We start from the raw sequence: 27091 nt of genomic DNA on the forward strand, positions 1-27091 counted from the left end.
CTTGGCTGCCTTGTTTCACTGGGCATTTTTTTGGTACCTCTAGGTCTTTCTCTTTCGTATGTCTAAGGTGCTGAAGGGTTCTTCCATTGTTGGCTGGTGCCAGAGCTTTTGCATTGCCCCTTATGGCTCTTTCTGGAGGATGAGAAAATTCTTTTTTGGAAAAAGTAGGATGATCCATATTTGTCTTTAGCTCATTGCTTTTGAGGGATAAAAAAGATCTGCATACTCTCCTTTTAAACTGCTTCTTGGGACCATGTCTTTGTTTTTCCATACATTAAAAATCTTGGTAACTTGAAAGCTTTAAGAAGCTGTTTTGCCTCTTTTCCAGAATCTTCTGTCTTATGAATTAATTTGGTACTTACTTTAGGCTTGAAACTTGGCACTAGTGTTGAGTAATAAAACTACAAATTGTGGTGTAAAAGCTTGAGCTGTATCTTGTGTGGAGGGAGGCAAACCTCCTGCTGAAGTCAGAAGAGTTTCCCCCCTGTACAGCAGAGAAACTCTGCCATGGATCTCACGCTGTGACTGCTGTGGGCCCCGAAGCACGCGGTGCTGCCTGGGTGCAGAGCTGCACCTCCCTGGTTCCAGTCGGTCACCAACTCCGAGACTCCTCTCCCTGCGCTTCCACAGGTGCTGCGGGTTAAGTTGTGAGCTTCTGCTTTCTGTTAAGCATCTTGTGCTCCATGCAAATTCTTTTTCTGGCGCAAGCTCAGCTGTTACTCAGCCTACACTTGGTGCCCCGTGCCCCTAAAGGAGCCTGATTGTTTCACTTTGATTTATGCAGAAGAGTTAATCTTAGGAGATTGTCATCTGGATGTAGGAAAGGTGATTACTACTTGTATTTCTTGGCTGATGTGGTTGCAGGTTTCCTTTTAATGAGACTAGTTTTTGATTGACATCTTTTAGTCAATGAAGCTAGGTCATTGTGAAACATTGAAAGAGAAATAGATAATCATTTACAGTTGTGGTTTATAAGGTATGCTGGGGAGCCCAGGAATACCTCAGAATAACTTAGAGGTAAATTAAATTATTTTGTTGCATTAATAAATAATGATGTTACTATCACTAATTATATTCTGCTTTACAAGGAAAATTACATGGGAACATTTTATCACATGAGCAACAGCACTATGATGAAACAGCTGTGGTTTCAGCCTTTTTTTTCTGTGAACCCGTGGATAGTAAAACTGGCTTTGAGTTAAGCTTGGCTACTGCTTTGTAATGTTCAATACCTTAGTCCTTGATGTGATAAATGAGTCAGACTAACATTTCAAGTGGCTGAAGGAAGATGCTTTTTACTGCCATAGCTGAAAATCAATTGCTCTTTTTCAATGGTATCGTATCCTTCATATTTTTGTGATCTGATTAATGACTTTTCTGCAGATTAAACAAATTTTTGTAGTTCTCCAGTAGAATGAGCATTAAATCAAAACTGCCTCTCTATGATCCTGCACAAGAAGAATTAGAGCAGCTTTCTTGCTATTCAGCATTATTACCAGATGGTTTTAGACAGATTAGGTGGGGAAATCCCCAAAGGATGATTTATGAATTAATGATTGCAAACAACTCTGATTATAGTTTAGTAAAACTGTTGTGTGGTACTATGAGCTGTGGCTTTCTGCATGGATTTATTTTATGTTTCTTTATTCATTAGAAGAGTATAACCCTTGCTAGATAGAACCTTAAAGTCTATTTTTCACTTATTGAGCTATACTGCATTTCATTAACAGCCTTGTTTAAAGCTAATGGGGTAAGTGAGAAGTGAGACTCAAAAGCCAACTTAAAACTGTTAGTAGATATTAAATTGGATTATTTCTTAGTTATATGCCTGAAATGGTAAGATAACTCCTAAGCATAAATCAGAAAAGTATTTTATGAGCAAATCCCAAAGTCCTTTCTGATGTGCATAGAAAACTTTAAAAATGTTTCTTTTGTCTTACAGAAATATGTTTTTATTAAACAGAATGAATATAACCATTTAGAACCACACAAACCCTATTATCCAAATAAAAAAGCGAAGTTGTTCTGTAGTAGCATAATCTTTTCAGCATGGGGGTTATGATAGTATTTTTGTTAGTTTGTTTATTCATGGGCATGAAGAATGTTTGCAAGCAGAAGGGTAATACAATGTTGCAAGCACTTAACATGTAGGAGTTAGACCAGTGCGTGGAGCATTCCCTTTTAATTACCAAAGATTCTGTATTGTATCTCTGTTTCATTTAAATATCCTTAAATTTTCCAAGTGAATGAGTTTTTATTGCCCTGGAGCTCTTCAATGAAGCAGTTAAAAGAACAACAACATACAGGCACTTTAGCATAAATAATAGTTCCTGGATTATATTAAGTTTTTGTTTTGCACTCCTGTAGGTGGATAGTAGTTGGATTTGCATAGCCTTTTCCACAGCATTACTTCTCATTTAATCCCTAGAGCAAGTCTGTGCTTTTCAAAATGGAATACCAGGTGTTGCTCTGAAGTGGGATGTCAAAGTGCTGCTCAGGAAGCCTTCTCTGAAAGAGGCTGCAGGAACTCTTCTGCTGGGAAGATGCAGTGTGAGGAGGATTGAATAGCTGGTATTCCTGGCAGGGAAGCCACCTGCTTATGAACTAACCAGGAACATTTTCTACATCTTCAGTAGCCAATCTGGTTTGAATAGAAAGAATTCTCAGTTGCAGGTGAAATAAATGTGTTGTCCCTGCTACATCCTTTATTAAAATGTCCGAGTTTTTAGTTCCACAACAGTGGTGATTTTTTTGAATAAGCAGCTCAGAGCTGGCTCAGGCATTGTTTGCACAAGCAGTACAAGGTTAGGTACATTAACAATAACAGGTCAGGGGGAAAAGCCAGAATTACTGTTTGCCAGTCTCTGGTTTTGAGGTTATCTGATTATGTTAGTAAATAGAGTTATTTCTGAGGTTTGCATCTCTCTGGTGCTGAAAACATGTCTGCATCTGTTTTGACCACATCTGAAAGTACACTTTAAACAATGAACTTCCCTCTGAGTTGGATTTTCTTAGGCTTAATCTTGCCCAGGCTTTCTAGGTGTGGAATGAAGAGCAGGAATTGCTTTGTTTATAGAATCTAGCTGTTTGGGTAAGAAGATACTGAAGGGCAACAGGAGGGGAGGAAAATGTACTGCCTGGTATGCCCTGAAACCCAATTATTTGGTCTCCTAGATAGTACTCACCTTTTCTAGTGAGGTAGCTGTGCATTTCAAACTTCAAGACAGCAGTTGAGTTAGAAAGCCAGTTTTACTTCTGAACAGATTTTGTAATGGTGAATGCATATTTCATAATGTCCAGTGTGCTTTTTGATGCACATATTCAGTTATCAGAAGAAGTTAAGTTGGACCTTGTTTGAAAAACTGTCTTTGCCAACTCATGTCAGGTTGCTCAAAGGTACAAATTTTGGTGCCAGCTCAGTCTGTGAACATGCATGCATCTCTTAAAAAAGGGAAGAAATGTTGAATTTGAATTGTCTGAAAATTATGATATTTTTCATGGTCACTCATTGCTACAGAAATTTTGAAGACTCCTTTTTTAGGTGAATGGTGGGGCAGTCCTCTGACTTGTGCACCATGTGGGAATAACAGTAAACAAGGTACCTTTGATCATTGGTTAAGCCTCACTAAGGATTTTCCAGTGATTGGTCTCCTCTTCCAAGTGTGGAAAAAAGAGGGTAGCAGCAATGCAGGTTGGTTGTTTTGTACTTTTCTGCTTCACCTCTGCAGATCAGTGGGGATCCCTGGTTTTAAGAAGTCTGTGAAAAGAGAACATTAAAAAGAAAGCATATTTCTCCTCTAAAAGTAGGATACTTTAATAACATCATTAATTTAATCCTCTATATCAAGAATCCACAGGCTACGAAAATAGTGAGCTGTGTTCATTCCTTTTTCTTCCCTCTGATCCTGCTTTTCACAATTACAAAATAAAAATTGGAAATAATTTAATCCCGTGGGGGGGAAAAAAGTCCTGAAATTTTCAGGGTTCTTGTTGCTTTGAAAAAAAAACCCACAAAAAACAAAACAACCAAACAAAGAAAACCTACTACGCAATCTCTAAACCCACAATAACCCACACTGGAGGAAATAAATTGGTGTCGTCAAATTTCTGCACTGCATTTGAACAAGTTCTTCTATATCACATTTTAGCTGATAATTTTCTCAATACTGTTTGGTTTGGAACTTGAAGTTTAAAAGTTCCTCGGTTTTCTAGGAATGCATTCAGCACAAAGAAAGGGTATTCACTGCTATAGTACAGTCTTGTTCTGAGTTGAATCCTTTCTTTTGATCTCTTAAGAATTCCAAGAATGTCTAACAAGTACATAGCAATGGCACTAATAATCTGAGGTGCCTATTTGAATTTGAAGTTGTACTCTTTCCTGGTGAACTTTACGAAGAGTAGATTTTAAGTGTGGATGTGAAGCAGGTGAAGAGGACTGTTTTCACCTCTTGCAGATAATATTTCTATCTGGTGAAGGTATTGTGCTTGTGGGAAGTGTACAATTAGGTATTGTGGTGTTTTGAAATTTAACGTACAGTTTGCAGTTAGCTAGCTGGAAATCTGGTTACAAGTGCATTATAGCTCGTGTTGCATTTGCTTGTTTAACTCTCATGATCTTTTCTAGGCAAGCATGTGGAGGACTGGAATATAAGATATTAGGTGAGGTACCCCAGTGATCTGAGCTGGCAAGGCTGTTCCTGTTGTGCTTGGCAGCTCCTACTTGTCACTGCAGGTCATGGATTGTTCCTCCTTCCTTTTCAGAGGTGGCTTACCAGCTTCTTAGACACTGCATGTGGAAGATTGCCTGAGGCTGTGCTAAGCATGTTAGCATTTGCCCACAGATAAGTGAACCAGCCTACAGGTTGTTAAAGTTGTTTATTTAATTTGCTTCCCTGAAGGTTTTTATAAAAGATGTGTGTAAAACCAAGGAGAAGATACTTTTAAAGTCTCCAGGTTAAGGTACCATGCCACAAGTCTCAATGTCACAAGTCTAAGTACTCAGCAGTCTTGGATATGCAGCGCGTTTGTGCCGCTATTCTGGACACCAGTCCAGAGGGACTACGAGGAAAATTCATAAATGGGGGTAACTGGATTTCATCACTTCATGGAAGCTGTCTCAAAAGTGTTGACTCAGTATCCTGAATGTCTGTGTGACTTCTACAAAAAGGGTTGATTGTCCCTTTGCAAAATAACTTGTAGAAGAAACTGTTCTGGTTTGGTAGTCCATAAAGCAGGGACAATTGTCAGAAATAATGTTATGTTTTCATCATTAAAAAAAAAAAAAGTATGTGCATTAGGAGTTAGCAACCTTTGAAAAACTTCAAAACTGAGTTTCTGCAAAGTTTATTTGCTGAATTTTTCTACAAAATTAAATATGAATAGAAAGATATGAATTTTCTGATTCCAAAAATCCACACACTAGATGAACTAAAAAAAAATATTAGTGCTTGAAATTGTACAAACCGTTTAAGATTTCTGTTAGTGCCTGGACAGGCACCTAATCTTAACAGACTTTTGTCTTCTAGGGCAGGTAAGCAGGTAGTCCTTGTTGACTTCCTGAGATCCCTGAGGCTCATCTCGTGATGAGGCATCTGTGTGGCAGTTCTGCTTGTAGCCCTTATGGACAGGATGTCAGATGGCAGCTGCTGCTTCTCTCTCTCTGACGCATGTTTGTATTCCATAGCTGGTGTGGGTGTTGGAACAACGTGTGCTGCTCTCTGGCTGGATGAGTCTGAAGACCTGATCCTCCTCAAGCACTGTGCAAGACCTAATGAGAGACAGTACCTAAAATGTAATATTAGAAGATCCTCTCTGCCCCCAAACTCAAGATGAGCTAATGAAAGTACAAAATGAAAGTACAAGCAGCGTGGGAAAGGCCTTTCTGACCAAGATTTCTATGTGTTGTATTAAATGCAACTAAATTTACCTTACAGCACTCTTCTTGTAGGGGTTTGTAGCTTCTTTCCCAGTATGTAGTGCTATTACATTTTCTTAGCAAAGACTGTTCATTCCTGGAATTACTTTTTTTTTTTGAGAACCAAATTTTCTACCATTATAAAGTTAATGGAAGGTAGGAAGCAGAAAATACACAAAATGGAAGAGGAGCTTTTACTGTAAGGCAGCTAATCCTCATTGTATAGAGATAAAGTCTTGAATTTTTTCTAGCAGGAATGCTGATCAATATAGAATTAAAGAATCGATGGCCTGGGTTAGAAGAGACCTTAAATGTCATCTAGTTCCAATCTTCCTGTACATCTTCCAGTAGATAAGGTTGCTCAGGGCCCCATCCAGCTTGGCCTCAAACACTTCTAGGGATAGGGCATCCACTTCTCTGGGCAGTGTGTTCCAGTGCCTCACCATGCTGAGAATAAAGATTTTTTTTCCTAATACCTAATCTAAACATTCTCTTTCTGTTTGAAGCCATTCCCCCTTGTGCTGTCACTACATGCCCTTGTAATAGCCCCTCTCCATTTTTCCTATAGGCTCTTGTCACTCACCTTGAGTGAAGTCACTCAAAGCCTTCACTTTTCCAGGGTGAGTAGGAGTGTGTTGGGTTTGTGTGGCAAGGTTTTAGTACTGGGGAGGCTACAGGGGTGGCTTTTGTGAGAAGCTGCCAGAAACTTCCCCCATGTCTGACAGGACCAATGTTAGATGGCTCCAAAATGGACCCACTGGCCAAGGCCAATGATGGGTCCATCTTGGAGTCAGGGATGGTGGTAACATCTCTGGGATAATGTGTTTAAGGTTAGGGAAAAGGTATTGTGCAGAAGTAATTGCAGCCAGAGAAGAGAGGAGTGATAATATGAGACAATTCTACAGACACCAAAGTGCTGTAGTGCTCCAGTTGCAGGACTAGAGATTCCCTTGCAGGCTGTGGCCTTGTGGAGATGAGCTGACGTTGGAGCAGGTTTCCTGACAGCACTTGTGATCCCAAGGAGCACCTATGCTGGAGCAGCCTGTTCCTGAAGGACTGGAGCCTGTGGGAGGGACCCATGCTGGAGCAGTTAGTGAAGCACTGCAGCCCATGGGAAGCACCGTGTGTTAGAAGTTCATAGAGGACTGTCTTCCCTGGGACAGCATGCTGGAGCAGGGGAAGGAAACCTCTTGCTGAGGAGGAAGCAGCAGCAGAAACAGCATGTGAGGAACTGGTCACAGCCCCCATTCCCTGTCTCCTTGTGCTGCTGGGGGAAAAGAGGTGGAGAATCAGGAATAAAGGCCAGGAGGGAGGGGTAGAGGGAAGGTATTTGTAAGATGTGTTTTAGTTCTCTCAATCCTACTCTGATTTGATTGGTCATAAATTCATTTCATTTCCCCAGGCAGAGGCTATTTAGGCCGTGATGGTGACTGGTGAGTGATCTCTCCCTTCCTTATCTCAACCCACAAGCCTTTTATTATATTTTCTCTCCCTTTTCCCACTGAGGAGGGGAATGACGAAATGGCTTTGGTGAGCACCTGGCATCCAGACAGGGTCAACCCACCACACAAGAGGCAGTAACAAATATTAATCTTGAGAGTCTAAATCATCCTGTATACAATGTGGGTACTTTCCTAGGGAGAGAGGTAGGCAGGATGTCTTCCAAACATGATTTGCCAGTTTAACTCTTGTGTTTGTAGCAGGGGCTGTGAAATAGCTATGTTTCCTCTGGTTTTATTTATAGATGTCTATAAATACTTCCTGAAACCCAGTCTCTTTAAGTATCACTTAATTCTGTCATGCAAGACTTAATTACACTGACAATAAATAGACATTAGAATATTTTTAGCTAAGCATGCTGTCATGATGCTTCCTGAGCATGAAGCATATAATGACTTAAATGTCAGTATCTGAAGGCCCTCAAAAAGATCTGAAAACAGCTGCTCAAAAATTGCCACAACTGAGCTTGTTTCCTTAAATATGAAGTACATCTTGATACATTATGGCTATATCTGTTAGTTTTGGTAAAGTTTTTGAGAAGAAGCTGTTATTTTTCTCTGGCTTCTCATAACAAGTGAAAAAAGAATGTAGCTGACAGATTCTTGAGGCACTCCTTAAACTGATTGTCTCAAATCTCAGATAAACATTCCATGGAAATATTGTGAGAGCTCTCATTAAACAGAGGGTGAGTACCATCAAAAGGACTGTTTCCTTTCTAGGACCTGATCAGTAAATCCTTAAGTAAACAGCATGTAACGTATTGCTCTTGTTCAAAAAGACTTGCAGGTAATCTTTTCAGCTGCTAACTCCTGTCCAAACATCACAGATGTTGGTGACTGGGAAATACATGATCAGAATATAACAGATTAAATATTTGGGAGGTGTTAAGCTTGAGGGAGCCTTAGATGATGTTCTTGGACTTGGCAGGTGTTTCCTTCATTAAAAAAAAAAACCTAAAACACGGTAATAGTTCTAGTCTGGTTCCAACTGGATGGACTGCAGGGGGAAAAGCAATTTCTTGTAATCTGAAACATCTGAAATGTTGCAAGTTTTACTAGTTCAGTTTTTATAGGCTCTTAGGGTTTCTTTGGTTGGTTTTGCGGAGAAAATTCCTTGTTAAGTTTCTTCTGGGTCTTTTCTTTTCTCCCTTTAACTTGTCTAATTTTTTATCTTTGTTTTAAGCATTGCTTAAAATTAAGGAGCAAAACCGGTGCTTATTCTTTATTTTAGAAGTCTTTCTTATTGGCCCATTAATGCTCCCTGTTGTATTTGTGTTCTGAGGCAATTATTATTGAGTGCTGGAATGGTTAAATAATCTTTGCCCTGCTTATTAGCATCAGAGTTTCATTCAGTTTGTCACTTAATGTACTAGTAAAATTCCTCTCCTGCTAAGTTAAGATCTTGTTCTTTTTTTAACCCTGACTGTTAATTACAAGCTTAATTAAGTATTGAAAAAGAATCCTAAACTGCAGTTGCCATTACCTCTGCTTTTTCAAAACTTCACTTGACATGGAGGATGTACCTGTCACTCTTAGCACTCTGTGAGGGAATGAGAATGCATAGTTGTGAAAAATCATTTTCATTGTTTGTAGAGCAGTGTTTTCTGCAGGTGGCAGGTTATGAGGAGCCCATCTTGTATCTGAACAGCTTTCCTCATGCCTTTGACATTATTACATTTGGTTTATATGTAACTCAAGTTTCTAGAACCAAACCAAGCCCTTTTTTCTTTAACTGATCAATATTTCATATATTTCCCTTTCTTTTATCATGACCTACCTACTTCTATTTCAGGGCTGTTTGCTACTTAGTTTTTTATAGGAAACCTCTTATGCAAATCTGATATCAGTATAGGCTACATTTGCTACATAATTTGATCCTGCTGAAAAGAGGTGTTACATGAAGCTGTTTGCTGTGATGTTTTAAATTTCTTGACCAACTTCTGTTTTGGTTGTTTTAGCTCACAATGGTGGTTTTTAGCTGTCAATCCATACAGTTTTTGGACTTACCTGAAAAAAGTTTGGAGCTCAACCACTTTCCTCCATTCCAATATTATAGTTACTATACTGGCCCTAAGTTAGCCTGTCTGAGAAGAAATTTTATTGCCCAGCTAAAAATTCATTATTCCAGGAGGTATTTTCAAAGCCTCTGTTGCTGTGTATAACCGTAGGTTGAGTTTAATCTTCATATACAAGCTACTCAAGGGGGTGTCTAGAGTAGGCCATAGAATCAGAGAATGGTTTGGGTTAAAAGGGACCTTTCAAGACCATTTAGTTCCACCCTCCTGCTGTGGGTAGGGATACTTTCCACTAGACCAGGTTGCTCAAAGCCCCAGGTTGTTCAAACTACCTGGCCTTGAACTCTTAAAATGATGGGGCTTCCACGGCTCAGGGAAATTGTTCCAATGCCTCATCAGCTTCATGGTAAAAAAATTCCCTCCTTAAGTCCAGTCAGAATCTACCCTCTTTTAGTTTAAAATGTCAACCTCTCTACTTCACTACAGGCTTTGGTAAAAAGTCTTTCCTAATCTTCTTCTAAGCCACCTTTAAATGTTGACAGGCTGCTGTGAGGTCTCCCTGGAGCCTTCTGCAGGTTGAACCACCCCAGCTCTCTCTGCCTGTCATGGTCAGAGGGTGCTCCATCCCCCTGGCCATCTTCATGGCCCTCCTCTGAGCTGTCTTCAGTAGATCCATGTCCTCCTTCTGTTGGGGATCCCAGAGCTGTACACCCCTCCCCAGGTGGGTCTCACCAGAGCAGAGGGGCAGAATCCCCTCCCTCAGCCTGCTGGCCACGCTGCTTTTGAGGCAGCCCAGGATCCAAGCACGTTGTTGACCTACATCCAGTTTTTCTTGCACCAAGTCATTTTCTGCTGGGCTCTTCCCAATCCATTCATCCCCCAGCCTGCATTGGTACCATGCATTGTCCTAGCCCCAGTGTAAGACCTTGTGTTTAGCCTTGTTGAACTTGATGAGGTTAAGATGACACTGGTGATAAGACCTGTCAAAACAGCTGCTTGTTCTTGCTTAACCTTGGCTGGGGGACTAGAGGGGTTGTGTTTGGCTGCAAAAACCATGATGCCCTCTGAAAAGAGTGCAAAAAAATTGATAGAATTGTAAAAGGCACTCATGTTCCTGAGAATGTTTTGTAAGACTTCAGTAAAGGAATTTAAGCTGTAATATCTTTATGGTTTTTATTATTTGCATACCTCTGCAGTAACATGGGAATTAAAATAAATGCCCTTGATGATTTGTAAGAGACAGTGGGATTCCTTTCACTCTGCAGTGTTATTTGCATATGCATTTTTTTTCAGGGTTATGCAGAACATGTTTAAACTTCTACTGGTGTAAAATGTTGTGGGAGGTAAACTTGCAGCCAGTATGTAAACTTGCAGTTTGTTTTAGGCCAGTGTTATTTTACACGTACTTCTGAGAAGTCAATAACTGTATGAATGTAGTACATGTAATACTAATCCAGTATGGGTTGCTGTTTACTTAAAAACTATTTGAAGAAACAAAGTTGTCACCCTCTATTCAGTTTGGTTTTCTTCAGTGTTTGTACTAATCCTCTCAGTTGGCTTGCTAGCCGTGCCTATTCAAGAATTCACCAGCTGGCACTGTTAGATTAGCTGCTGACAGGTATTTTTTTAATTCTGTGTACCTGAAGTACCTACAATGCAAGAATTCAGGAGAGCTGTGTAGGGCTGTTGTTTATACCATGAATTTCACGTAGGTCTGAATTTCCACTGAAGTGATGGTAATTGTGTGCTTTGAGGAATGTCATTCCTCATTTAAAATGAATTTGAAGATGTTCAGATGTTTCCTCAGTTTACTCTCTATTAAGACTGTTTACTGTTTTCATTGTAAGAAGATCTTTTCACTGGAAAGGTATCCAAGGTTGATAGGCTTCGGAGTTGAAGTTTGGTCATCCAGGGGTCTCTTACAGGGACAGATTTGTTGTATGAACTGTATGGCCTTCCTTTAGGAAGAAGGCCTTTGTGGCTTAAGTAGGTCATATATAAGAAGGCAGTGGGCAGCCAATGCATTTCTGTACTGATGTTTTGTACCAGAATAGAATATTCTTACATCTCATAGCAGTTCTTCCACAGGGCAGCGCTGTTCTTAGTTTTTTTGGCTTTAGTTTTCTTATGTATGCAAAGCACTCTATGAAGTGTTGATATTTCCTATTGCAAAGAGTTTATTACTGGAAACTTGGCTAAACTAGCTCTTGGCATTCAAAACCAGCCTCAGCAAGGTGTTAAACACCAGCACTCTTTTTTTCCTCCAGAGAGACGACTCAGTGATATCTGAAGGGTAAACCTTGGGCATTGATCAAATCATGAAGCAGAACAGTTTCTGCTGTGCCCTTGAAATTCTAGTGAGCATTACAGGTACAGCTTGTATGCTCCTGTCCCACCACAGGCTTGACTGGTGGGAGAATGAGTGAATGATGATTTATGTCTTCTTGAGGAGCAGCAAAGACATCTGTGATCAAGCTGATAGAGCTGAGATGTTCAGACACTTAGGTAATTCAGGTAATTTTGAGATTCTCTAAACAGACATCTTTGAGCTCCTGGGGATGTGGCTTACAGTGGAGTTCTGTGGCTATTTTAAACTATAATCCCACTGAAAGGAGTGGTCCTGCCCATCTTTCCTCAGGCTGGACCGTTTCCCTTTTGTCACCAAAAATATTCATGAAGCTGTGCAGTGAACCAGACTGGGGACCTGATAATGGGGAAAACTAAAACAACAAGCATCATCTCCACAGCTGAGGTTTAACCCATATCAGATAAATGCATTGCAAACATGAGAGCGGGAGACAAGGACAGGCAGGACTATTTTTGTTGGGTTTTTATGCTGGTTTAGGATGTTAGCATCTACAGAGTATAATTTCTCTCCTGCTTCTCACTGGAAAATCATTGTAGCAAAAAATGTAAAGCTCATGTTTGTAATGCCATTTATAGTCAGTTAATTGTAAGTTGCAGGATTGCTTACTGTTATCATGTTTACCCGATGCCTTGGTTCAGAAGGTGCTTCTGCAATCCTGCCTTTCTCCTCTGTGAGGGGAAAGGATGTCTTTGTTTCCTCATGTTTGTTGTTTTGGACAAATCTTCAGTCTACTACAGCCAGCATGCAGCTGATCTCCAGTCCGTGTGATCCAGGAGGGAATGTACAGCACTTTGCAGTGGGCAGAAGAGCCAAGTCAGGAGTGCAAAATAGGAATGTCCTCACAAATTGTTTCACTGATAATTTGTATCAAAGTAGCAACCTTTTTCTAAATTCTAGGAAACATGTGTAATTGAGGATGTTTAAGTTGAGTATGGTGGATATTTTAATGAAGGAATGGCCATGTGTGTAGTGTGAAAGGCTGTTGAGACCCAGGACAGTTTATTTTAATACTGCAAATGGGGAGTGGAATAAAAATCCTTCTTTTCATGTGAGATAAACAGAGCAGATGAGCAACCTTAATTACACTTCAATGTTTTTTTTCATTCTCTGAGAAGTTAAATGATGCTTCATGACACAACACAAAACTGAATTTTATTAGTGAAGTACTGTAGAAATGTATTATTGAGTTCAATTCAAAACTTGCCTTTAGTACTAAAGTTAAAATGTTCTAATAAATAACTATTTTTGCTTGCAGATAACCACTTTGATTAATCATAAGGACAAACCAAAGCGCTCCGACAAGACTCTGCAGGCAATCCAGCGCGTGGGCCAGGCCGTTAACCTGGCAGTCGGGAGATTTGTTACTGTGGGTGAGGCCATCGCCAACGAAAACCATGAGCTGAAGGAGGAAATGAGTGTTGCTTGCATCGAGGCAAGGAGAGCAGGTATGGAGTTACTCATGAAATTGTACTGGTGCCATTTTTGGCACGCTATTTTTAGTGTCAGGCATAATGTAAGAACTTTATTATTTAATTGCTTAACCTTCCTCTGCTGGTTCATTCAAGGCCTGATCTGTTCCCTGATTTTGTCACTTACTTAAATTGCTGTCTTCTTACGAATAGGGAATGGAATTGTGTGTTGGCTTTGATTTTTAAGGGATCATTTGCCTCAAGGAATTACCTGACTGCTCTTTTTTTATGATGTTACGACAGACAAAGAGCAGAGTGTTGGGAGTACAACTTTAGAGTTTATTGCTGCCAAGTTAAAACAGTGGAGTATTTTAAGTTATTTGAGTGTTATGCTATTGAGGTCACTGCATTCCAAATCTGTGTCTGAATGAAGGTCAGTGTCAACCCATATTTCATCAGGACTCAGTAAGATGACTCACATCAGTCATCTGATGACTCCCCTCACTAGAATGAAAATCATATTGTGCTTGCCTTTTAGCTGGATTCAAGTTTTGTTGCAAACTTGCTGTGTGTATGAATTGAATGTGAAGTGTGGATAATTGAGTTGCCTGCTGTCACTCTCCTTCCCCCAGAAGACTCTGTTTAGGCTGATAGGGAATTGCATTCTCTGATGCTGTAAGACAATGCCAGTGTCGTGCTAAAAGCTGGTTTCCTAGATACTAGATACTATTCCTTGCCTAATATTTCAGTGGCCATCAGTGAATGCATATTCTTAGATCTGCAGTGAAGGCTTCAATATGACATCTAGTAGACTGTTCCTTTTGTTGTTAGTGGGGTGAGGTTTTGTTTTTGCTTTCAAATACTTTTGGATTATGGGAAATTCTACTGGAAGCTTTCCCAGTTTGAGCAGGTGGATGAACTGCAAATGTGATACACATTCTGCTTGCTGTGGCTTCAGCGAGACAATCTTGACTTTCTGTTTTGGGGACAAATAAATGACCCTACAACAACTTTTCATCATGTCTTGATTGCTGCAGGATGGAGCAATATTCTGCTCCAAGATGTGGGTTACTGTACTTGAAACTGATCTGTTAAGTTAAAAAGGGGGCTTGGGTGACTATTTGGTTTTTATCTTTGAAATTACCTCAGAGTTCTGAAGAACTTGTCTTTGCTGGCCTAACTGGTGTACGTCTTGTTGGATCACTGTTCTCACCTCAAACTTTGGGGATGCAGTTCATACTATTATTTGTGATTAAATGAAAAAAAAAGCTTAGAAATTGGGCATGGTGCTGTAAGAAATCCTCTGAAAATCTCTCAACAATGAGTCACCATGTCTAGAAACACGCTGCTAAGGAATGATGGTTCTTGTGATTTGAAGGACTATTCTGGATAAACTTTAGACTGAAAATTCTAGTTGCTCCAGTAAACTTGGCTGCAAACAGAAGTGCCCTAATTTTAAAACATTCCATTTGTTATGTGAAGCATGTGTTTTCTCTTCAGAGATCTGAGTAAAATGCTGACAAGACAAAATTGCCAAAGTTCACATCGATAATCTCAGCTGCTGGGAGAGCAGTGCAGTCTGAATCTCTATTTTTTGATTTGCCAGTTATGCTGTGGTTAAGTATTTTTTTTCTCCCTATCACTGTATGCAGGAGGAGCTCAGAACCTAAAAATAGTCTGCAATACTTTATTCCAGCAAAAGACTATAGTTCTTTTGTATTGAAAGTTTTATTTCCTGTTATGCAATAATAGCCTCAGTCTAGAGGAGTGAAGATATGGCCTGTTTACATTTCTGTCAGCCTCATGTTTACTTTGGCATGGCTCACTTGTTCCCTGCATTTGAGATCTAACTTACAGCTTACATGGGAAATTCAGTATAGCAAACATGTTTGCTCCTGGTTGTTTGATGGAGGGTTTTTTATGCCGGTAGTGTCTCTGTGGACTGTTCAGTGTTGGACACAGTAACAAAGTCCTTTGAGTGGATAAACGTCCTCTGAACTCCATTTCTGAACATGGTTACTCAAGTGCCATTTTTAATAACTTTGGTGTTCCCAAGCAAGCTAAAAAAATTTTCTGGACAATTATAGCCAAGAATATGTTCTGTATTAATGGATCCTATGTTCTGAGGGCATAGACAGCAGAAAGCCTTTGCTCTTTAGGGCAGGGAATCTGGTAGACCTGCTCATACTTCTTTTTAGCCAATAAATTAGATTGTGTCTTAGGAATGGAGATTTTACAAGGCATAAAAGATTTCAACACAAAAGGATTTAGAACATTAAGCATCTCAATTTCTGAGAAGAGTAGGGAGTCTTTAAATCAATTGCATATTCTGCAGAGGCTTTGAAGGATGACAGATGTTGTATCTGTTTCTTGAGAAGGGTATAATCAGTGATTTGAAATGTTTCAGACTTGTTATGACTATTTCCTTGTAATAAACCTTGTAATTTGATTGACTCAAAATAGAATCCTAAAACACTGCAGAGGGTCATGTAGCAGATTTTGGGTAACATTATTCTTGCACTGTGTCAATGTTTACAGTGACAGTATAGTAGTGGAATTTAACTTACAGAAGCACATTTTAGATGCCCATCTGTGATTTTTTTTTTTTTTTGGTCTTCTTTTTCTGTCTAAAAACTAGGAAAGACTGGCTAATTTAAAAGAGAAAGCACATGTCAGGAATAAGTGTCATAGCTTTTCCAGTATTCTCTGCCAGTTGAATGCATAGCCCTAAAGGGAGACGTGGAGTAAAATTAATAAATAGCTCTCTGCTATTTTTGCTTTGGTTTTAGTACAGAGAGAGCTAAATTAAGAAGGCTGAAAAATGGAAATTTAAATGGATAAATGGAATCACAGAATAACTGAAGTTGTAAGGGTCGTTTTAACTTCCAAGAATGGAGGAAGTTGTACACTGCTCATTTCTTACTTCTTTCTTCTGCCCTTACATAAGAGTGTTTGACTACCTTATGTGTGGCGAAAGTATTTTCTTACATCTTGTTCCATCACCAGGGATCAGTCTGTCTGTGTCTCCATACCTGCCCCCTAGGGGGATGGATGTAGAGCACAGAAAGCTCTGCCGCTGACCTTCTCTTCTTGGGGCCGAATAAACTTCCCCCCTTCAAGCTCTCCCCTTATATCACTCGCTCCAGTGTGTCAGCTGAGACGTTGAGGAGCCCAGAAGTGGACATGGTGCTCCAGATTGTGCCTCACAAGTGCCAAAAGGAAGGGGAGAATCATTCCTGCAGAGGCAGAGCCTTCCACATGCAGCTGGCCATTCATTATCGCTGATTCCTGTTCAAGTCTTTGTTGCCCCCCATGTCTTTCCCTTCAAAGATTCCCTGTTGACATCTGATCTCAGCATGTAGGGCTGAGTGGTGTTACCCTGGCCCAGATGTGGTATTTACTGCCCTTGTTAGACTTCAGAGATTTTCTATCAGATCTTTTTTTTTCAGCCTGTTCCTCTGTCTAGCAGCCCTGCCCTCCTCAGTATGAGACACTCCCCCTTTGGTACTGTTCACACTTGCTGAGCATGCTGAGTAATCATCCAGGGAATAGTTTGGATGACTCCTGTCAGTCCCAGAGGTACACCACTGGAAATATTCTGCCCAGTGAACTTTGTACCTGTTATCAGCATCCCCAAGCCCAACAGTCAGGTTCATTTTCTACCCACCTTTTTGTTCACTTAGTCCATATCCCAGATGAAGCTGTAAGGAAACTCTGGGAGATCATGGCAGGGGCTATGCTGAAGCTGAGATGCACAGCATTTGTTACTTCTTTTTTTAAAAAACAGTGTCATCTTATGGTAAAAGGCACTCAGATCAATAAGGGACTATTCACCTTGGCAGGTCTGTGATGGCTCTTCCTGATTGCTTTGTTCAGCTTAATGTGGTAATATCTTCCAAGATTATTTTAGTGGTAATCCTGGAGGCTGATGTGAGGCTGACTAGCCCACAATAACCTGATTTTTTTCTTGTTAACCTTCTTTGACATGGATGTGACAATTGTCTTTCTATCATTGGAAATATCACCCAATTGTCATAATCTCTCAGTCATGATAGAAGAATTGCAGTGACACTAAACTGTTTCTTTGACATGCTCAGATGTGTTTTAGGGACTGGTGTATGCCCAGCTGGGTATAGCTTCCCTAGCTCCATCTCTTTACCCTAACAGGTCTTGTTCCTCATAGCTTACTCCCAGGGCTTAATTCCTGTCCCTGTAGTTGCAGATCTCTAGGCAGAGAAGGAAGCCTTTGTTCTGTTACCAGAAGTCTTGAGTTTCTGTGGCTGTCTGGAGCTTTTAGCAGGCAGATGTTGCAGGTGTTTCAGTGTTCTCTGATAACTCTTTGTATGACTAGCTGCTTCACCTATGACTTGATTCATCCTCAAGAAGGTGAATCCCATAGCACAAAAAATGGGACAATGATGTGCATCCTTTCTTGGCTGCCAAAAGAACTTTGCATTTGTTGTAATTGTTCTCTGTGGGATTCTACAGCATTTTATGTTATCACAGATACTGTGAGGTCCCAGAAATGGGTTAATCTGCTGACAAAGGTGAAAAAGTAGAGATTGGTGTGAAGTGAAATGAATTGGGCTATGGAGAAGGCAATGGCCAATGTGTTTTACTGTCAAATGATCTCCTTACCTGGCTGGAGACTTGTCCTGGAGCTTCACTGGGAATGCCTCTGGCTGCCCCTCACTCTTTGAGCTGCAGCTCTACTTTTTAAAGTCCTCTTGCTTCTATCCATTTCCAGGGCCTTCAGCTGTGGAGCTCACTGTCTCAGACTGTACCACAGTACAGTGTATTGGGGTCACTGATGATTGACATGGAGCATGCCTTTTGTGACCTGGCCTGGTCCCAGCAAATGTACTGGAAGTTCCTTTCCATAAAGCAATACTATTTGGGCAGCTTAAGAACCCAAGGGATTACAATTATCAGAGGAGAGAAGCATTATGAAATGTGGAGCTCTGTGGTTTGAAGGACTGTCAGGCCTTCCTTGTTCTAGAGTGTGTGGTATTTCTGGAGTACCAGAATAATTCAGGTTCTTCAAATGGGAGCACTGGCTTTATCAGGCTTTTGGAGTTATTTTGCCTGCTTAGGTGAATTACCTTTGTTGAGATTTTGAAGATGAGTCATAGGGAATTAGATCAAATTTCCTAGATTTTATCTTTAAGGATGATCTATAAGTCAGCTGTAGGTTGGTCATCTTTTCTTGCATGCTAACAAAACTCATGTCTCAGAGCTTGCCTGAGCTCAGTCTCCCAGCAGCCCTTCTCTGGTTACAGACTAACAAATTGCTCTGTCTCTCCTGTATTGCACTACTATCTAAGGTACTCCAGAAGATTCAATTGGATATGGTCTGTGTTTCTTTATCAGATAAGGAAATCCATTAGCTGCAGTGGATGTAGAGTTTTTACCTGCATAAAAAATAAAAGTGGTCAATTAAGCCTTTTTAACTGTCTATCTAACTAAATCAAAGTTGAATAAAAAGATGGTGCTGAACCAAAAATCAGCACTTCCTTGCCTTTTTTCCCTTTCCTGTCTCTGACAGTGCCCTGTTTAGGGGCCCTCCTTTGAATGTAAAGTGCAGTAGTCTCACTATAATGCTTCAGTCATCCAAATTGTAAAGTTATGTTTGGAATCTCTTTATTATTCATGCCTGGAGACTTCTACAGGAATAGGAAACCTATAAATTATGGGAATGCTAATTGAAATTTGGAAAGTGCAAGGGAGTTCCTTGTTCTTTCTGCCTTGCTGCATCCCACTCTTTCAGTGGATTGATGCTGCAAGTGTAAGTACTGGGATACTGGTGTGACTTTAGCTATTAAAATCAGAAAAATATCTCCCGTGAATGTTTTCTCCCTCCACACTCCCTAATTCTTCCCATCACTCCCCCCTCAAATAGCTGTAGATGACTGTAAGGCAATTAGTGTATGTTACAGATGGAAGAATAAGGTAGTAGTGAATGGTAATCCACATTTAAATATGGAGAGGGTGCCACCAGCAGTCAGTCGAAGGAAGTAAAGTGAAATAAAAAGAGTTGTAGATAACTCTGAAATTGTCTTATCCCTCAAAAGTAAAAGTTAAGAATGCTTAATAGCCCAGTATCTTTCTTCTAAGAAGTATGGAAAGTCACTTTATTTTTTTTTTCCTTCTAGGTGAAACAATTGCACAGCTTACAGATGTTGCAAGCTTGGATCATCCAGAATCTGATAGCCACATAACAATCTTTACTGACAAAACGGGTGTGGTGAAAGCTGCAAGGCTGTTGCTTTCTTCTGTCACAAAGGTGTTGGTGTTAGCAGACAGAATTGTTATTAAGCAAATTATAACTTCCAGGAACAAGGTATTGTAGCTTCTTTTCTGTTCTGTTTAACTAACACCTGTATTCAGTGCAAAAGACTGGTGGTAAATGTGATATTGTCATTGTCTCTCTAGAGTAATTATAAAATAAAGAGATAAAATGAATGTCTTGAACATACTTGTTTACTTAGCAGGTATCTGAAAAGGGATGGCTCTCAGTCAGTAGGATTAAAATAACAATTTTCATTGATTCTGCATTTTATGTCAGCCACATTGCTTTATTCACTTAATGTGTTGGACAAGATGCTGTGTTACTCCTTATTTAACTTTAAATTTGCTGTGACATAAAAAGTGTCTGTTGATAAAATGGTCAATAAATCATCTGCTTGCTAATGACAGGATGTTTGTTCTGTCAGGATCAAGACAAGGAGAGCTTTATGGGATCTTGGCAAAAAACTGTGAGGAATGCACATAAATGTCTGTGCCAGTGAAGTGAGATTTACAGATGAAAAGGTTTTTGTGCAGTTTAACTTTAGGTCTTGAAACTTAGGATGAAACTACTTGGTTGGTTTAAATAATTCTATGAAGGCCCATTTAACCTCAAATATAATCTGTTTCATTCAGTGCAGACTTCACTGTCCTGCCTGTAGGAGATTCTTCCATTTTTTTCTTCACAATGTGCTAAAACAAAAATAGAAAAATCCTCTATTTGAAAAATGAGAACCTGATAAGGCCTGGGGGTTTCCATTAATTCTGAGCTTGTAATCCAGAGCACTGCCCCTCTTTCCACTTCCTTTGTCCCAGTTTACTTTCCAGACCCACTGGACTCTCTTTTGCAGCACATAGATCCAAGGCACTTAGCTCAGTCCAGGATTCAAAACCAGTGAAATTACCTGCTTCTCTCTGGTTTTAGACTTGTCAGCACTGATCTGCTGTCTTTGTGCTCATTTCTTCTCCCAGCGGTTGATTCAGTTTGCAGCAGTGTTATCAATATCAGTTTGCTGATGTTCCTTGGTCTTTTTTTGCACTGAAGACCAGAATGGTGCATTTAAAACCTTTTGCTGCTTTTCTCCTGTCGTCTGCAGCCATGCAGTAATCCTAATTAATTTTCCTTTCCAAAAGTGGCAGGTTTAGGCTATGGAGCAACTGTGCAAATGCACATATCATGAAAAGGGTAAGGAAGGATATATCCTTTCATGACCAGGCTAGGTTTCTAGTAATTTTAAATATATATGGAAACATTGTCATATACACACCAATGTGAATATAGTAAGCACAGATGCAGCATTTAATCTTGAAAGCATTTCAAGCAATCTCATAGTCCAAAGTGTATCTGATTCTGACTGCCGTAGGCACAGAATCATCAAATATCCTGAGTTGAAGGGGCCCAAGTCCAACTCCCGGCCCTGCACAGGACACCCCAAGAGTAACACCATGTATCCAAGAGCACTGTCCAAATGCTTCTTGTCAGGCTTGGTGCTGTGGCACTTCTGGCAATCCTGTTCCAGTAGCCAACCACCCTCTGGGTGAAGAACCTTTTCCTGATAGCTGATCTAAAACTGCCCAGATAAAACTTCAGGCCATTCCCTCAGGTCCTGTCACAGAAGAGATCAGTGCCTGCTGCTCCTTGTCCCCTCACAAGAAAGTTGTAACTGCAATCACGTCTCCCCTCAGTCTCCTCCTCTCCTAACAGACCAAGTGATCTCAGCTGTTCCTCATACAGCTTCCCCTTAAGGCCCTTCACAATCTTCATAGCCCTCCTTTGGACACTCTCTAATGGTTTAATATCCCTCTTATATTGGCACCCAGACCTGTCCCCAGCACTGGAGGTGAGGCTGCCCCAGTGCAGAGCAGAGTGGGACAATCCCCTCCCTTGCCCAGCTGTGAGTGCTGTGCTGGTGCCCCCCAGGACAGAGCTGGTCTTTAGGATCCTCCTGGATTTTACTGCATTCTCCTTTCTGTGTATAGTGCACGTCTGGGAAAGTCTGCTTTTGTCTGTGGTACCAGTAGAGCAATTTACATCTGCAGAACCAGATTAAATAAATAGTGTTTTATACAGGCCTAATATTTATATATGCCCTAATTTTTTAGAATACATTCCCAAAAAGTGTGTCAGACACCACTATGATGGATAGCAAAGAGGTTCTTCCTGTAGGAGACATGGTGGTAGAGGGATAATATGGGCAGGGATTGAAGAAGTGCACACAAATACCCTGAGACAGTGTAGTATAATATGGCAAAGAGGATGGAAAAGTACTGAGGATCATCAGCACTGCCAGCTGGAGAAGATTCTGGCTTCTTGAAATGCATCACTGTTCCAGAAGATCTCAGCTCCATTTTTATCTTAGAGACTGAATGCCCAATGTTAAACTTCTATTGCCTTTTTTTTTTTTTTACTGCCTATTTCTGAACACCTTTTTTTCCCCCATTGTCATAGTCTTCCTCATGTGAATAAAGAGTCAGTCAAGGGCTAAGGATAGAAGAACAGGTGAGTGGTTGGGCATCCAATCTCTCGGACAAATGAAGTGATTGAGATCTTCCAGAATGGTGATCTGCTCCAGAATCCAGCCTCTGGCTGGTGATCCCCAGTGATCCTGTTCCTGCTTCCACGTTCTCTGCACCATATATGCTGTCCTTGTGTTCTTGGATTGCATTCATTTTCTTCCATACCTGCCCACATCTTTCCTACCTTACAAAATCAGTTTCATTGTCCAACAGGCTTAGTCACTGCTTTGGTGAGCTTAAGGTTTTGCTCCACTCACTGTCACCAGTCAGGTTAGGAGAGCCAGAACAATAAGCAGGGAAGTGACAGATAGTGGGGGAGTTGCTGCATTGTTCATTTTGGATCAAAATATGGATGTGCCCTGAGGTGATGTCAGCCTGCCACTGCTGTTTGCAAGGCAACATTCATCCTGCAGCAGTAGCTGTGCAATACCTAGTGCTAATTTAGATGTTAATAACAGCTTAAAGCCTTGGGGTTTTTTGCATTTTTTAACCTTTTAATTAATAGATGTGTCTTCATTACTACCTGCATGTTTCTTGTTGAAAAAGCTTTAAAACAAAAAATTATGAAGACATCACAGATATTGTGCATTGTATCAGCATCTTGAATAAGCTTTAGACAAATTTAGAGCTGTCTATGCAGGTTTTTGGAATGTCAGCTCTGCCTGGGATGTCTAGAATTATTTAATGTAATGAAAATGCATGTGCTTTCACTGTAATTTTTATTTGACAAGAATTTGTCATGATAGATCCACAGAAAACTGTAACAGTTGTTTGCAACCAAGGTCAGACTCATAAAGTACTACATTTGATTAAACCTAGAATGGTTGGGCATCATTAATATTTCTTTTTATCTATTCTTAGAAGACAAAGTTGGACATTAGCTTGTATGTTTTCCTCTTTTATCCACATTTACTGTTCTACATCCTCAATTTCTCAGTCTGTGGTTCTCTCCTCCTTCCACTCCCATGATGCTATTTTCACATCTTTTTGCATCTTCCTTCCAAGTCCTTCGCACTCCAGCCTTTCTCATATATCAACAAGCCAATTAGGAAAACTCCTCCTTTCTGCAGCCTTTGTGGAGCTGCTTGCCCAACATAATATACTCAGACAGATTGCTGCAGTCTGATATTGCTTGATAAAGCTGTGAATTCCACAGCAGTCGCAGTGGGACATTTGCTTTACTGAGGTTACAGCTGAGATTGAGTGGCTGCTCTGCCACAAACAAATGGGTGCTTCTAGAAGAGTTTGCCAGGGTTGCAGGGAAGGGGGAGTTTGTCAAAATCAGGTGGGTACACTGTTTTTGTAGTTGTGGGGAGATACTTTTGGCATAGAAAAGGAAAAATCAGTTGAAGCTTCTCCCTTTCAAGTACAGTCTGTTAAATTTTCATGTGGTGTTTTATCTCCAGTCTGAAAGACAATGCAGAACTGCTTTGGGTGTTTTCCCTTCTGAAGACATTTAGAGGATTTCAAAGATCACTTTGAGATTAGCAAGTATATGTCTAACCTGAAAAATGCAGATGTTAATTTCTGTTATAATCAATTTAAGATTATAAATTATTATTATATTATCTATATTATATATACTGTAATATATATACACAATATATATATACATATATACAATAAATATACAATATATATTATATGTATATATAAAATATATATACTGTAATATATATACTGTAATATATATAATATGTAATATATACTATATTATAAATAATGTAGCGACTTCACAGGATACCTTCAGTAATCAGTAATTTATAAGCTCTATGATAGTCTTTCTAAATGTTTAAAAAAATGCTGATTTTACATGTGTTTATATATCGTGAGTAAGAACTTGGTACAACCTGGGTTTATTTAGTTCTTTGTTTTATATGCACCTAATAGAAATCTCCAGAGTTAGAGTAGGTTGTTATGGAAAGTACAAAACTATGAACTCACTTATTTTTAACCTTTTTTTCAGTTTTGTTGAATTCTGTTGCCTTTTTTTTTTGTTTTTTAATATGCAGAGCCACCGAAACACATCTGTGTAACTGTGATTTTAGACTTTAAAAGTGAGGCATCTGAAATGGAGAGTTACAACACAGGGGTATCATCTGCACTTGTTACTGTCATATTAAATTTAAAACCACATTTTTTTCGTGAATCTGGAAGCTGAATCCATCAATACTCTTATTCTTCACGTTGTGAGGAGCAGGGAGAATGTTTTTTGAGGGCTGACAACAAATGACTCACTTTGAAAGCAGCACGATAATTAACTCACATTGGATTTCTGGCTGAGTTATTAATGCCTAAGTTGTGACAAATATATACATTTTAAACTACACACCTTAGGAACGTCTGTAAATAATAGTACTCCTAGTTCAATGATAATGGTTTTTGTTAATCTGCAGTATTTTCCTTTATCTTGCAGGTTCTTGCAACAATGGAACAACTAGAAAAAGTCAGTAGTTTCCAGGAGTTTGTACAGATATTCAGCCAGTTTGGAAATGAAATGGTGGAGTTTGCCCATTTAACTGGAGATCGGCAAAATGTAAGTATTAGTAAGGAGTTGTACGAGATGTTGAACCAGTATCACCTTCATCTTGTTATCAGGAAGGTGTGGATTCTTCTGGGATGATAAAAGAAAACAAAACAATTGCTGGTGTCCTGTCTGTGGAACCTGCCCTCTCCTTGCTCCACCCAAAACATATATTTTGATTTTAAAGCTCAGCCTGAGAAATATGGCTGCATATATAAATATAGCTGCTATAAATATAGCCTGGATGTGTGTTATATTCATTGTCTTTTGGCTTCAGTCACTTTCTTTTGGCTCTAACCTTTCTGGCTCATTACTCTGGTAGAGAGTTTGTCTGTTGTTATTGGACAGAAATATTTGATGTTTGCATGTAGTGAAAGGACTTCATTATCTTAAACTCCAAAGGGACTCTAATAAAGCATCTGCTTGGTGGCTTGCTAGAGTTTGGTGGTTATTATTAGTATTATCATTATCATTAAATACCTTTCTAGGTTTAAGTTGAAACCTTCTTATGTTAGGGCAATGAATTTTAGTTCTCATAGGCAGCTACTCTTTCAAAGCCTTTCATTCATACTGGAAGCTTTTTTCCCCACTACTTCCATGTAAATTTAAGGGTTTGCTGAGGCTTAGGACTTCTGCTGTCAGCTCTGGTTGCTTTCCCTTGATAATCCAATCCTCTGTTCAAAGCTAAACCAGGGTTTGGTGTTAATATACAGAGTCCCTAATATCCATCAAAATTCTGAAATCTGCTTGTATAAACAAATTGGCCAGCATCGTGTGTTTCCTTTTACTGTTGATGTGTGCATGCTTGGTGTCAAAGAACTGGAAAACCTACTTAAAATTAAAGGAAATACCTGCTTAGAAGTGAACTCTTCTTTTTCTCTGAACTATTTTTTCCCTGAAGCAGTTGTTCCTTTGAAAGGGAAACATGCATTAATTAGGAAGTCATAGTCACTTTTCAACTACATTCACTTTTCAGCTGGATTTTCAGTGTTAAGTGGTCTTCTGCTCTCCCCTCCTTGCCTACTTGACTCTTTTGGCAAGAGTGCTACATTGCCACTTTTTCAGTTGTGTCAGGACTTTTTTGATATGCTCAGTTTACAGTGTGTAGGCTGCTATGTGGCACTACTGGTTTTATGGGGAGGAGGCATTCCCTCACAGTATTTTTAAGTGTGCCATAAATTCTTGAGTGCCATCAGATTTATCGGTGTGTCATGTCAGAATTTCAGAAACCAACTGTTTTCTTGTTTCATTGTTTTATTGATTTGGTTTTTCACGTGGTTTTGATCTTAAAGATTTTCTGTAGTTGCCAAATACAGACATTATAAAAATGTCAAAACAGGCTGCTGCTGTGATTTATCTGGGTGTTTTTGTTAATCCAGGGTATATTAGGATTAATTACATCTTGTAAAGTTTCAGCTCATCCCATTCAGTTGCCTGTTTGACACCCAGCACTCAGCTGTCCTTGTGAGCAGTGAGAAGAGGGTAACTGTAGCATTCTAAGTTCTTTCCCTTGTTAGACCCTCTTGCATATTGAGGGATTCATGTTTTGCCCTCTTCCCCCACATCCTGGTTTGGAGTCTAAATTCTTCTGTTTTGATGAACTTTGCTGGGGGTATAGTTCAGTTTTGCAAATGCATCCATCTTTCCCTGGAAAGTTCTTGATAAGTTTCTGTACTCAGAGCAGAGAAATACCAAGGAATTGCTTTTTCAGCCTGTTAAGACTTTTTTTATTACTGGTATGTAGCAAATATAACACTGAAGTAGAGAAAAGATTTTGTTTACATTTCCTCCACTGCAGTATAATGAAAATCAGGTGTTCTCTGTTTCTGCCTTACCCTCCCCTCCATTTCAGAAAATAGTTCTTGTCAGCTATTCTTTTCACCTCATTTTTCTGTTTTATGAATAATGCCGTATGATAAAGGTATCAAAATTAGCAACAGTTTACATAACATGCTCTATATCTTGGAGATCTTCCTTCTTTGAAATCTGAGTTGAATAGAGCCAAGAATAAATGCATCAATTGAAGTCTGTCTGAAAAATAAGTTCTAGATCATGACTTAGGCTGAAAATACCAGTTATCACAAATTGTGAAAAAGATTTTTCACATTTTTCAGAAAATGTGAAAAAGAAAGCTTTTTCACAACCATTCACCTGCAAGAGTTCTTTTTCCAGTCTCACAAGTTAATATTTTAGATACTGTGTAATATTTGGGTCTTTTTTTTCTTTTGGTGTTTAGGATTTGAAGGATGAGAAGAAAAAGGCTAGAATGGCAGCATCTAGGGCTGTTCTTGAGAAGTGCACTATGATGCTCCTGACTGCTTCAAAGGTGAGTGAGTTTGTGCACCCTTACACAACTTGGCTAAATCACAAAGCATGGCATCTGCCAGGAGAGCTGACTCTCCTCTCTCACTCTCTCACTTCAGATTTCATGCTAAAGGAGGGTATAAGTGTAAAGAATGAAGAAAGAAAATCTCTGTATTCTGAGTAACAGTGTGAATTCAACAGCAGTTTAACAAAGAATTCCATATTTTAAAATCATTTTCTAGACTTGCCTTAGCAG

At 39.6% G+C, this 27091-nt stretch overlaps 1 protein-coding gene across 1 annotated transcript in view; it reads left to right on the forward strand.

Annotated features, from left to right (window-relative positions):
• Window positions 1-27091, forward strand: part of CTNNAL1 (catenin alpha like 1) — a 57659-nt gene that overhangs the window by 7900 nt on the left and 22668 nt on the right. Inside the window, exons 2-5 of the mRNA XM_064705664.1 lie at window positions 13052-13241; window positions 19358-19545; window positions 24424-24543; window positions 26768-26857. Of these exons, the coding sequence (XP_064561734.1) occupies window positions 13052-13241; window positions 19358-19545; window positions 24424-24543; window positions 26768-26857 (588 nt within the window). The remainder of the gene's footprint in view (window positions 1-13051; window positions 13242-19357; window positions 19546-24423; window positions 24544-26767; window positions 26858-27091) is intronic.

The sequence above is a fragment of the Zonotrichia leucophrys genome, chromosome 2 (genome assembly GCF_028769735.1).
Source record: "Zonotrichia leucophrys gambelii isolate GWCS_2022_RI chromosome 2, RI_Zleu_2.0, whole genome shotgun sequence".
NCBI lineage: Eukaryota > Metazoa > Chordata > Aves > Passeriformes > Passerellidae > Zonotrichia > Zonotrichia leucophrys.